General features: G+C 45.6%; 1 protein-coding gene across 1 annotated transcript; it reads right to left on the bottom strand.

Moving 5' to 3' along the window:
* Nucleotides 1–289: 289 nt before the first annotated feature.
* rpf2 (ribosome production factor 2 homolog) lies at nucleotides 290–12,854 on the bottom strand. The gene is made up of 11 exons (XM_072444348.1): nucleotides 12,817–12,854; nucleotides 10,815–10,947; nucleotides 10,528–10,565; nucleotides 10,412–10,451; nucleotides 10,262–10,343; nucleotides 10,118–10,194; nucleotides 9,942–10,041; nucleotides 9,367–9,469; nucleotides 6,557–6,701; nucleotides 455–583; nucleotides 290–412 (listed from the first exon to the last, which is right to left on the bottom strand). The coding sequence occupies exons 1-11, from the start codon at nucleotides 12,837–12,839 to the stop codon at nucleotides 362–364; spliced, it is 921 nt and encodes a 306-aa protein (XP_072300449.1). The 5' UTR covers nucleotides 12,840–12,854; the 3' UTR covers nucleotides 290–361.
* Nucleotides 12,855–13,055: the final 201 nt, after the last annotated feature.

Below are 13,055 nucleotides of genomic sequence, written 5' to 3'. Positions count from 1 at the left end.
TATCACATTACACAGATTAGATGTGACAGATTAGTCTATTTATTTGTCATTTTTAAGTTTCATTATAAACAATAATGCACTCAATATGCTAATTTGTATATGTCAAGAACAAGAATTGTGATATTCTCTCATACATTTACTCACATCAAACTGTATGTATACATGCGTTTTTAATCATCTCACAACTCCAAAGCCTGGTAGTACCCTGGTCAGACCCTGTGAGAGTGTTAGATCTCCTGAAGATGGTGGTCTTAGGGAACAGCAGTAGAATAGAAACAATTACTATTGCTAAGAGTTTGAATTTGGTTTATTGTCATCCAGAATATGCCGTGTGAATTGTGGGCTCGGGAGCAGTTGGTCGTCAGCTCTCTTTAAGGACTTTAGGGGACGTGGCCTGGTCTGGTGCCACGGCCTGGTCTGGGGCAGCGGCCTGGTCTGCTGCTGCTGCTGCTACGTCGCTCCTCCTTTTCCTCAGACCCTTCATCTTCCGCGTCTGAAGTTTGGTCAGATCCTGCTTCTGCATGTGCACTCGGCCGAACTTGGTGCCAAAGGCGTCACGTGAAATATTCTTCTTTTTCCTAAGCTGAAATGAGAAGAAAAAAAAAAAAAAAAACGCAGCCGGTTTAGTTTAGCTTTTGATAATGTCGTTTTCTCTACATGGACCACCCAAAACAATGATGGAAAGTGTACAGTGTAATAAAGTCATTTCAAATAAGGGGTAATGACATTCTTACATTTACGTTAAAAAACATGAGCTGCAATAAATAAAAAGCAGAATGGAACACTTGAATGTAAATTTGTAACTATAATACGTCAATGAAGTTACTAATTCAACCATCTACAGCTCAAACTTAATTTTACTACAATAAAAACATCAAACATTTCCCCAATTGTGCAAAGAACAAGAGGTAAACACGACAAATACCGAGACCCTCAACACATCGTTACATAATTGTAACTTGGGACGGGTTCATACAAGAAGCTCCTGGGATCTATTCCCGGGTGGTGCGGGTCTTTCTGTGTGGAGTTTGCATGTTCTGCCTGTGTAGGTTTCCTCCACCACTAAAAACTTGTACAATAGGCTCCTTCCACGAAAAAGAGATGCTACATCTCAGTGGGACTTACTAACGTCGGCCTACACAGGGACGACAGGTGGAAATTAGCACTCGAGCTACAGCCTGGTACAAAGCATCTCTCCTGTTAAGGAGCTCTGTCCCGGTCTCAATAAACTAACACTAAACTAGTCTGCGTCAGATACGGCTCACAGTGCATCGGAGTTGGAGTAACAGGACTGCACTTGCACTGGATGTACCCGATGGGTAAAACATACAGACAGAGAGGAATTAAAGGTTGAATGGACGATTTTTTTTTGGCCCAAATCTGAGTCTCATTTCCTCGTGGCGTGGACTGCCGATTAGTCCTGCCACGTATCAATCATAAAACGCACCTACCGCTCACCTGCAGCCGCGTGTGGCTCGTCCCCAAGTTTCCACGTGTCTAAGCGCATTGATCTATCATAATATAGTTCCCTCAGTGTACGGGGCAAAATGAAGACAGAGAAAGACTGTTCGAGCTGACTCAGAAGTAGACGGAAATCTACGGGAGACGCGATGCGATCCATCGCGCTAATAAACAAACGCACGTGTGTGTTGTATCAGTCCACACGGGGGAATGCGCACTTCTGCCTGAGTTCTCAAATCGCCGAAAAATCGCCCATTGCGCCTTTAAGTGAGTGAACAGGCAAACTTTAAATCACTTACTACTGTATTTTACTGTCAGAAATAAACAGGCTCAAGAGTAAAACTCACTCACTAATGTGCTGCTCATGTTTGGTCGTTTATAAATGATCAATGTTCAGATGATCATTTTGAGTTTAGACTTAATGAGTTTTAAGACTTATAATAAACACCAACATGTTTAAACATAACTCTTTACCTATAACATTTAATGTCAACAGCAAAGAAGAACAAGAAGAAGAAGAACAAGAAGAACAAGAACAAGAAGAAGAAGAAGAACAAGAACAAGAACAAGAAGAACAAGAAATATAGCCGCAAGCGGCAATGATCGGCCCTCGCCACACCGCCGCCACGCCGCAAGAGGGGGCGCTAACGCGCCCCAATTGTCCTTTTATTACGCCTACTGCTGAATCTGTGACGCTGTCACATCTTCTCCCCTTTGTTTTACCATCAAAAAGCAATTTTATTTTGAATTCTTGGCAAAATGTGCGGCTTTGCCGCACAGACACCGTGACTCTTTGAATGAAAATGTGGATAACTTTTGATGGTCCTGAAGATGAGTCTCACCAAATTTCAGGTTAATAGGGCTGACGCCCTGGGAGGAGTTTGTGAAAGTCTAAAGTGTAAACATGTTCTGGCGGTTTCCCCATTGGAATAACATGAAAGGTTTCGGTCATCGTTACGGCAACGCCATAACAATTATGACATGGGTCTCATTGACTTTTTTGATGGGGATGCTAAAATTGAGTTGTGTGTCAAATTTCATATAATTTCGCAAAACTAAACATTTAACCTCCATATAAAATCTGTAGGGGGCGCTGTGGCGCCAAATGAATTTATTTCACTTCGAGTAGGTTTAAGGCAAAGAGTTTAACAACTGATTCTAATTTGACGCAATTCGGACTTTATCTGCGCAAACGGCAGAAATTTTAAATATGGGAGATTTCTGAAATTCTAGCTACAGTTTGCGGCTTCGCCGCACAGAGACCGTGAGAGGTATCAATGTAATTTGGATAACTTTTGATGTCCCACTCCTCAGTAGCATTTTCACCAAATTTCAGCTTTTTAGGGCCAACGCCCTGGGAGGAGTTCGTAAAAGTACGACGTTTGGAAAAACTCCGAAGTCATGTTTAGCCATTTTTGAAGCAATATGGCCGACATTTGGTTGGGCGGACGGCGTTGCCGTAATAATATTTTTTACTTCTCTTGTCACCATCTACCTCTGCGCCAAATTTCATGATTCTACGATCAGATTTTTTTTGGGTCATTGCCCATCTCTCAATGCATTTTTGGTACATTTGGGGGCGCTGACGCGCCAATTTTTTTATTTTAGAAAAGGGAAATAGCCAGAATGTAGAGAGGCACGATTTTTAGAGGTGTGAACATTTTTGTGACTTTTCGTCAATGTTCACTGGGTGAAAAATAGGGGGGTTGGTCCCGAGGAAGAGGAGGAAGAAGAGGAAGAAGAGGAAGAAGAGGAGGAAGAAGAGGAAGAAGAGGAAGAAGAAGAAGAAGAAGAAGAAAGAATAATATTCCGATGCGAAAACAATGTTTCCCATTTTTCAAATGTCATAAACTATACATTTTCGGAAAGCGCTCGCGCTTTCCTACCTCATGGTGTGGGTCCCTGGTCACTGACGGGTACTTTCGTTAATTTTGAGTGGGCTCCGCCCACTTTGTGTTTTTGGCCCTCTATACAGTAATAATGTTCATTTTTTGCATTACATGCTTATATGCACGGAACATGCAAGAGATGGGGAACGTATTCGTGAGGTACTTAGCGCAAATGAGTGCTTTATATGGCGGTCGTCATCTCAATGTAAAGTGCTTGTTTAGTGCGCACTTTTGCACGGGCTTCGCCCGTTTACAACGGTAATGTTCCATTTTCCTACTACTAATTAGTATGCACGGGGCGTGCATGAGTGCGTTAGTGAGTGTTTGGAAGTGGGCGAGCGCTTCGCGCTCGATTTCGTCCGCACTACGTGCGCACTTTCGCAGCCGTGCTTCGCACGGCCTTACGAGATTAATAGGCCTCTCGCCAGCTTGTGGCGCTCGGGCCTAACAAGAACAAGAAGAAGAACAAGAAGAAGAACAAGAAGAAGAAGAAGAAGAAGAACAAGAAGAAGAACAAGAAGAAGAACAAGAACAAGAAGAAGAACAAGAACAAGAAGAAGAACAAGAACAAGAAGAACAAGAACAAGAAGAAGAACAAGAACAAGAACAAGAAGAAGAACAAGAACAAGAAGAACAAGAAGAACAAGAAGAAGATCTCATGGGCTTTGAACTCATGGGCTTTGAACTCATGGGCTTTGAACTCATGGGCTTTGAACTCATGGGCTTTGAACTCATGGGCTTTGAACTCATGGGCTTTGAACTAAAGAATAAAGTCTAAAGAATAAAGTCTGGCGGTAATGTAACGCTTGGAAAACAGAAGCAGCAGAAGAAGCAGAGGCAGCAGCAAAAGCAGAAGAAGCAGAGGCAGCAGCAGCAGCAAAAGCAGAAGAAGCAGAGGCAGCAGCAGCAGCAAAAGCAGCAGCAACAACAACAGCAGAAGCAGCAGAAGCAGCAGCAGAAGCAACAGCAGCAGCAGAAGCAGCAGCAGCAGCAGAAGCAGCAGCAGCAGAAGCAACAACAGCAGCAGCAGAAGCAGCAACAACAACAGAAGCAGAGGCAGCAGCAGCAGCAAACAGCAGCAGCAGAAGCAACAGCAGCAGCAGAAGCAACAGAAGCAACAGCAGAAGCAGCAACAGCAGAAGCAGCAACAGCAGAAGCAGCAACAGCAGCAGAAGCAGCAACAGCAGCAGAAGCAGCAACAGCAGCAGAAGCAGCAGCAGCAACAACAACAACAGCAGCAGAAGCAACAACAGCAGCAGCAGAAGCGGCAGCAGCAGAAGCAGAAGAAGCAGAATCAGAATTACAATTCAGCGGATGCGGCGTACAGTAAGCGATCTACAGCGGGGAGGAACATTTGTGGCTGTTGGTACCCGGAAACGTAAAATGTCCTTTAGCTCATCTGTGTCGGAAGGTTCTGGCAGTGAGAAGCAGGATGAAGCTGCTAATATCGTGAGTGAGCGCAAAGGGTGTAAGGTGATCATGAAGCTTGAGCAGGAAAATGAGTTCTTTAGGAAGTGGGACCCGTTGGCCTTGACAAGGAGCCTACATGAGGCTGTGGGAGAGATCAAGGAAGCGAGTGTCCTTAGAGATGGCTCGCTGCTGGTCGTGTGCAAAGACGCGGCTCAGCAAAGGAAAGCGATTGAGATTAAAAGTCTGGGTGGAAAGAATATTCTTGTGTCTGATGCTGAAAGAAACACAGTCAGAGGAGTTATCACAGTTCCTACGGTGACAGTGGATGAAGTAAAGGAATATTTAACTGGAGCTAAGGTTGTGGATGCTAGGCGGCTGAAGACGACCCGGTTTGGAGAAAGATGTGACAGCCTGTCGGTAATGATAGAACTGGAAGGTAAATGCCTGCCTAGTACGGTGTTCATTGGATGCATGATCTATGATGTAAGGCCATATGTTCCATCGCCCCTGCGCTGCTTCAAGTGCCAGCGCTTTGGGCATGTTGCAGCACTCTGCAGAGGGAAGCAAAGATGTGATAAATGTGCTGGAGATCACGAGTATGGGAAGTGTGACGAAGGCGCTAAACTGAAGTGCTGTAACTGGGGGGAAGACCATAGCTCTGCCTACAGCGGATGCAGGTTTAGCAAAAGGGCTGCTGAGGTGGAGAAAGTTAAGGACTCTCAAGGCATATACTATGCGGAAGCAGTCAAGAAAGAGTCAGATAGAGAGGTGAAAGTGGATACAGTGAGGGATGCCAGCACTGCTCACAGCCAGAAGGAGGTCTCCAAGAGTGGGGCCTCCAAGGATGGAGCCTCCGAGAGTGCTGAGGATATCTTGGTTATGAAGAGGAGGGATTTTCTACTCTTTATGTTGGAAGTTATTACCTGTACTGGTCAAACGCATAAGATATCTGAAAAGACCAGGATCATCGCTAAGGCTGCAGGGAAATACCTTGGAACTAAAAGTTCAGAGTGGGCAGAGATAGAAAACGCGTGGATGCGTGGGAATCAAGGCGCGCTGCGTGGGAATCAAGGCGCGCTGCGTGGGAATCAAGGCGCGCTGCGTGGGAATCAAGGCGCGCTGCGTGGGAATCAAGGCGCGCTGCGCGGGAATCAAGGAGCGCTGCGCGGGAATCAAGGCGCTCTGCGTGGGGATCAAGGCGCGCTGCGTGGGAATCAAAGCGCGCTGCAGGAGAGTCAGGGCGTTCCCCGTTCGGGCAGTCGGGCTCCCCGTTTGCGGTCAGGTTCCGGGGGCTCATTGTGGCGGTCGTTGGGGGAGGGGGAAGGGGAGGACCTCATGTGCTTTGAACTCTTGGGCTTTGAACTCCTGCGCTTCTGAAGAATAGAGTCTCAACTTGTCTAGCGATGCAACACTTGCATACCAACCGCCATATATGACACCAAAGAAGAAGGTCAACTACAACAACAAAGGCGAAGTAGGGTCGAGTCACAGGATGAATACATGTTTTCCATTTTGTTTTTTCCAGCCATAAAAACACCTGTAAATGCATTTTAATGCCATACGTATTCATGTACAATTAAAATGTAAATGTACTCCATTTTACCAGCATATTAAAGACTGATTTATAGTATTCCATTCTTGTGTGATTTAATTTGAGTTTATTTTTTTATAAAAATGTCTTCTGATGGTCCACTTGCATGTACCTGATTACCTGATTCCAGGTGAAGTAATAATACCTTCATGAACACAAGCAAGTGGCAGAGCCTTTACATTGTAAACCTTTAATGTCCACTTACCTTCAGCGCTTTGGGTCGTCTAAGAGATAAATGGTAGAGCTGCTCTGAGGCCAGATGTGTTCGCCTCATGACAAAGTCAAAGGACGGGCCCATTTCTTCCAGTTCGATCCTTGGTGTCCTACAGCCTGACTTTTTCAGCATAGACCTGCACACAAACAGTCACATCTGCTCCGTCACATCCGCCCTATTACATCCGCTCCATCACATCAAGGAGGCTTATTTCTCTTCCCCCCTCCCTCCCCTGGGCAGCTCGGACCACAATCTTGTACATCTGAGGCCTGTGTATGAACCCATTGTGCGCAGGCAGCCAGTGGTGTCCCGTGAGGTGAGGATGTGGTCTGCTGAGAGCGAAGAGGCTCTGAGGGACTGCTTCAGCACCACTGTCTGGACTGAGCTTTATGACCCACATGGGGAGGACATCAACACCATCACAGAGTGCATCACGGACTACATCAACTTCTGTTTTGAGAACATTGTTCCCTCCCGGAAGGTGCGGCGGTGTTTTCCAAACAACAAGCCATGGATTAACCGTGAACTGAAGGCTCTGCTGAAGGAGAAGAAGAGAGCCTTCAGGTCAGGGAACAAGGAGGAGCTGAGGACTGTGCAGAAGGAGCTGAGGAGGAAGAGCAGGCAGGCTGAGGCCGGCTACAACAGGAGGATGGAGGAGCAGCTGCAGCAGAAGAACATTCAGGGAGTGTGGAGGAGCCTGAAAACCATCTCGGGCTTCAAAATCCCCCCTGCCCAGACAGAGGGGGATGTACAGTGGGTGAATGATTTAAATGCTCACTTCTTGAGGTTTGATCGGTCACCCGCCCCTCCCCCTGCACAGCTGCATGCTCCCTCTTCCACAGCTGGACAATGCCCTGCATCTGTTCCTCTTCGCTTATCTGCCCCGGACCATCAGCTCCCCACTTCGCCTGGACTCACCCATCCCCCCAGCACACAGTCCCCCTGCCAACCACTGACTGTCACAGCAGCACAGGTGAGGAGTGAGCTGAAGAGGATTAAAGTGAGGAAGGCAGCAGGACCTGACGGCATCAGCCCCAGGCTCCTTAAGTCCTGCGCAGATGAGCTGTGTGGAGTTATGGAGCATGTCTTCAACATGAGCCTGAAGCTGAGGGTGGTACCACAGGTCTGGAAGACCTCCTGTCTGGTACCTGTGCCTAAGACACCGCGCCCCAAAGACCTCAACAGCTTCAGGCCAGTGGCTCTCACGTCCCACCTGATGAAGACACTGGAGCGGCTAGTCCTGGACCACCTCCGCTCCACCGTGAGCTCAGCCATGGACCCACTGCAGTTTGCATATCGGTCTGGCATCGGAGTGGAGGACACCGTCATCTCCCTGCTGCACCGCTCTCTCTCTCACCTGGAAAAGCCTGGCAGCTCTGTGAGGATCCTGTTCTTCGATCTTTCTTGGCCTTCAACACCATCCAGCCGCTGCTCCTGAGGGACAAACTGGAGACGGCTGGTGTGGAGTACGACCTGGCAGAGTGGATCCTGGACTACCTCACAGACCGACCCCAGTTTGTGAGAGCACGGGACTGTGTGTCTGACACTTGGACCTGCAGTGTGGGGGCGCCCCAGGGCACTATCCTCGCGCCCTTTCTCTTCACCCTCTACACTGCAGACTTCAGACACGACACGGACAGCTGTGTCCTGCAGAAGTTCTCTGACCACTCTGCCATCATCGGACTCATCACGGACGACGATGACGCGGAGTACAGAGGACTGGCGCAGGACTTTGTGGACTGGTGTCAGCGGAACCACCTCCTCATCAACGCGGGGAAGACCAAGGAGATGGTGGTGGATTTCCGCAGACGCCACCCCACTGCCCCCTCACCAGTGAACAACCAGGGACGGGACATTGAGAGAGTGACTCATACAAGTACCTGGGTGTTCATCTGAACCACAAACTGGACTGGACTCATAACACAGACGCACTGTACAGGAAGAGCCAGAGTCGGCTCTACCTCCTGAGGAGACTCTGGTCTTTTGGAGTGACAGGGCCACTTCTGAAGACCTTCTATGACTCTGTGGTGGCATCAGCTCCTGTACGGTGTGGCCTGCTGGAGCAGCAGCATCACAGAGAGGAAGAGGCTGGACCGAGTCATCAAGAAGTCCAGCTCCGTCCTGGGCTGTGCTCTGGACTCGGTGCAGGAGGTGGGGGACAGGAGGGTCCTGGCTAGATTCACATCTATGCTGGACCATGAGTGTCACCCCCTGCAGGACACTCTGTCCGCTCTGGAGAGCAGCTTCAGTGAGAGACTGATCCACCCTCGCTGTGTGAAGGAAAGGTTTCGCAGGTCTTTCCTTCCTGCTGCTGTCAGACTTTATAACAAACACTGTTAGTACTGAACACTCGCAATACTGACCTAACCTTGTGCAATTCTGTCTTATGTGCAATTACTGTGAAATTCATGTGCAATCTATGTGCTGTCATGACACATATTCATGTGCAATTACTGTCGTGATCACATGCAATGGTATTTATGTATTTATTTATTTGTCTATGGGAGTTTTTTTTTTTTTTTTTTATTTATAGGAGATCTTCTACTGAAAGTGTTTTTCAGACTTCCTATAAGTGATCTGTTCTTCTGTATCTACCCCTGTATCTTCCTGCGTTGCACCAATGAAATTTCCCCATGTGGGACAATAAAGGAATATCTTATCTTATCTCCTCCATCACATCTCCTCTATGACATCCGCTCCATCACATTCGCCCTATTATATCGGCTCCATCACATCTCCTCCCATCACATCCGCTCCATCACATCTCCCAGAAGGTGCTGAGCTCAGAGACAGTTACACACCTGTAGCTGCGCATGAAGATCCTGCCGTCTAAAGCAGTGAAGTGTAGCACATGCTCCAACCCAGCGAGACGCACTCCCTCCACCTTAGGACCTCTGAAGAAGTCTGAAGGAGACCAGAGAAGCAATAAGCATCCATTCATTTAAATAGCCTCCCAACTTTTGTCAGGGGTTAGTCCCTGATGGGTTCAGCTTTCTTTTAACACAACACTTTGAGGACTCTTTTCCAGTAAGTAAAATATATATTGTTTTAAATTGTTCTAAACACTAAACAGTGGTGTGTCATATCCACAGACCCCCAGCCTCCTTTTTTAACCACAAAGCAATTACGTGAGATCAGATTGAAGCCCACACTAATGCATTGAGTCATATTCATTTATTGAAAGCCATTTGTCTTTCCATTAATAAAAGTTATTCTTCCTGGGGTTAAGAAGAGGCTCTTGAAATTAGTCACACTGTAGCAAACTTTGAATTTTAAACTTGTAATTTTAGTAGTTAGAATTAATACAATCATATGTATACATTATTTAACTGAATACTTTATAGGTATACATTAGTAGTAGTTTTGCACTCCATACCTATGAGCAAACTCTTGAGGCGTTTGAGTTCAGAGTCCATGTTGAAGGCCTCTCCCGCGAACACGAGCATGGGCTTTGTGCCTTCTGGACACGTCTCAGTCTGAAACATAAACTCTTCATTACATTCTAAAGCATGCATTTACTAGTGCGTCAGTGGAGATTTCTGCCAATCATACCTTAAATTGCTTGAGTGGAACGTACTTCTCAATGCCAAGTTCAACCATGTCTAAAACGTGAAAGTCAAACATTCGACCTGCATAAAAGAAACACAATGTCACGATGTGGTCGAGTGATGCAGGTCCGAGTAACGGCTGTCGTACCGAATATGAGGTTGTTGGGCCTCTTTTTGTTGTGCGACCCGAATAAAAACAGCGAGCAATCCGTCTTCTTGGAGAAAAACTCCTACAGAACATAGAAAATGGTTAGCAAAGATCCAGCACCAGCAGTAGATCAGCAGTGCTTTTGCTCACCAGTGATGTGGAGTCCTCAAAAGGTCGAGTGATGTTCTTTCTGCAAAACAACAGACACGCATTAGGCCGTGTTCACCTGCTTTGTGTGCTCGTAGAAAAGATTAGACTTCACTTACTTCTTATACAGCACAGCATTGGGCTTCTTTAATGAATACTGCAAGGACACAAATTACAAAATGTGTTCATTTACAGCTCCATAACCTTGATAACCTTCAGTGTCTCAGTTTACATGCACCTCAAAACTCTGGTCAGTATGTGATTTCTGGAGCATCAGATTATTGACATGAAACAGTTACATCAGATTTCTCTTGCGCATGTATACTATACCAAATATCTCATAAATGATTGTGTTATCTGAGGTTACTGTCAATGTCAAAGAGCAGAAGTGCTGAGAGGACAGTACCATGTCTTTCAGAGCCTGTGTGACCGTCTCACTGGTGTTTCCTCCTTTCATAATCATGGCACTCTTCAAGTCTTCACTCAGTTTGGAGGCTCTGCTCTCCAAAAAACGCTTTGAGCGCTTTGTCTTGGGTTTCCTGTTGAAACAAATGCACATCACACCAGCATAAAGACAAAAACGTTAAAGATAATTAATGGGAAAGTAATAAAATGTGTAAGATAATCAATAAAGTGAGGATAATGTTACTCAGATAAGGTGGAGATGAACTAAAATATAAAATAAATGTTACTTTTGCGATAACCATAGATCCCACCAAAGTATTTGATATTTAGGAGTAAGACAGATTTGTTTTAGGCAATCCTGTTTTATGGAAGCCTTGAGTCTACAACCATGTCATTGAAGTATAAAAACAAATCCCCTTATACAAATGGACATAATAATTTTGTTTTCTATAAATTAATAAATAAAATGCATTAACAATTTGGCTCCAGAATCACTCGTTACATTTATCCACATGGTGTATAACGTGTTTAAACAGTCCTTTCATCCTTGAGCTGTACTCTGTGGACTTACTTCCTGGGACCTGCCTGGCCTATGGGACAAAAAACAGGTCCTAAATCCATCAATGACATGGTTTAAAACTTAAATATAGATTAATTTAGGTCTGACCGTTAGGGTTAGGCATGTTAATAGGTTTTTTTTGCACTGTAGGATCATTGTTCATGTATTTGTTCCAAACCCGGATTTTTTTTTGGGTAGAATCAGAAAGGGTTCATTGTCAATGAACAGAATTCAAACATAGGAACATGTCTTGGTGACCAAGGGCCTCTGGTGCACAACACGCCACTGATGTAACATGAAATATCCCCAACACTGTTTCAATAATCACTTAATACAATAACATAATTACTGATACATTATTGTAGATTAGATTTTTGTGGGATATAACCCATCAGAATTAAACTAATAACAAGTAACAAGTTAACAAGTTAACTAGTAACAAGGTCTGAACCAGGACTAACCCAGAATCAAAACCGGTCTAAAGCAGAATTAAACACAGGCTAAACCAACATCGAAACTAGTGCTAACCCTTCATTTGAATGGCCTGAGGCGGACTGAGGGACTTAGGACAAATGAGGGACTGTGTAATCATGGGGACTTAGTTCTTGATACTGTTCTGTATGGAAATGCTTAGAATGGTTTAGCCATGGATCTATTCAAATAAAAAGGTCAATGTAGGAATAATCTCTAAAGTCAATGTGATGTCCCCAAGTTTGAAAACACTAATACTACTACCACATTAACCTTAACACTACCACTACCGTAACACTACCACTACCGTAACCTTAACACTACCACTACCGTAACCTTAACACTACCACCACATTAACCTTAACACTACCACCACATTAACCTTAACACTACCACCACATTAACCTTAACACTACCACCACATTAACCTTAACACTACCACCACATTAACCTTAACACTACCGTAACACTACCGTAACACTACCACTACAGTAACACTACCACCAGCACATTAACAACAACACCAGCACCTTAACAACAACAACACCACCACCAGCACCTTAACACCAGCACCTTAACAACAACACCACCACACCACCACCACCACCTTAACACCACCACCACCACCTTAACACCACCACCACCACCTTAACACCACCACCTTAACACCACCACCACCACCTTAACACCACCACCACCACCACCACCTTAACAACAACACCACCACCACGACCACCACCATAATCTTAACAACACCAACACCACAACACCAACAACAACAACAATCGTAACATCACACTAACATCACCACCACACCAACACAAGCATTAACACTAGCACACCTAACACACACAACAGTAACATGTGCGTTTAGACCTGCGCAGTCCGGCTGCTCTGGAGCGAGCCTCCGGTCTGAGTGCAGCGCAGACTATAAACACTTCCTGTCCATGTTAAAGCAAAGGACAAAACTTACGTGATTTGGTCCAGCTGCGTCATTTTGTTGTCGTTTTTCCTCTGGTTTGTTAAAAACAACGCGGCAGCTCGTGGGCAGCTCGCTCAGTTTACACGTGCAGCGGAAGTGTCTCTTCTTTCTATCTTCTTTTCTTGAATCATTTCCGGCAGGTACGCGGAAAAGTGCAATGCTGCCACCCACAGGTAAGACCAGTTACTACTAGTTAACGCTTTAATACTTGAACAGAGGGAGAAGGAATA

The sequence above is a fragment of the Eucyclogobius newberryi genome, unplaced genomic scaffold, assembly GCF_026437365.1.
Source record: "Eucyclogobius newberryi isolate DKJ021-1_F unplaced genomic scaffold, fEucNew1.0.hap1 SCAF_1, whole genome shotgun sequence".
NCBI lineage: Eukaryota > Metazoa > Chordata > Actinopteri > Gobiiformes > Gobiidae > Eucyclogobius > Eucyclogobius newberryi.
Note: the sequence above shows the minus strand (reverse complement) of the source record. Positions and strands in the feature narration are given on the sequence as shown.

Excerpts from the sequence above, each read along its gene's own strand:
- rpf2 (XM_072444348.1), bottom strand. The coding sequence starts at position 12,839 with ATGACGCAGCTGGACCAAATCAC. Across the intron at positions 10,042-10,117 it reads TTCCACTCAAGCAATTTAAG|ACTGAGACGTGTCCAGAAGG; the intron begins GTATGATTGGCA and ends TTTATGTTTCAG. Across the intron at positions 413-454 it reads TGAGGAAAAGGAGGAGCGAC|GCCGTGGCACCAGACCAGGC; the intron begins GTAGCAGCAGCA and ends GCCCCAGACCAG.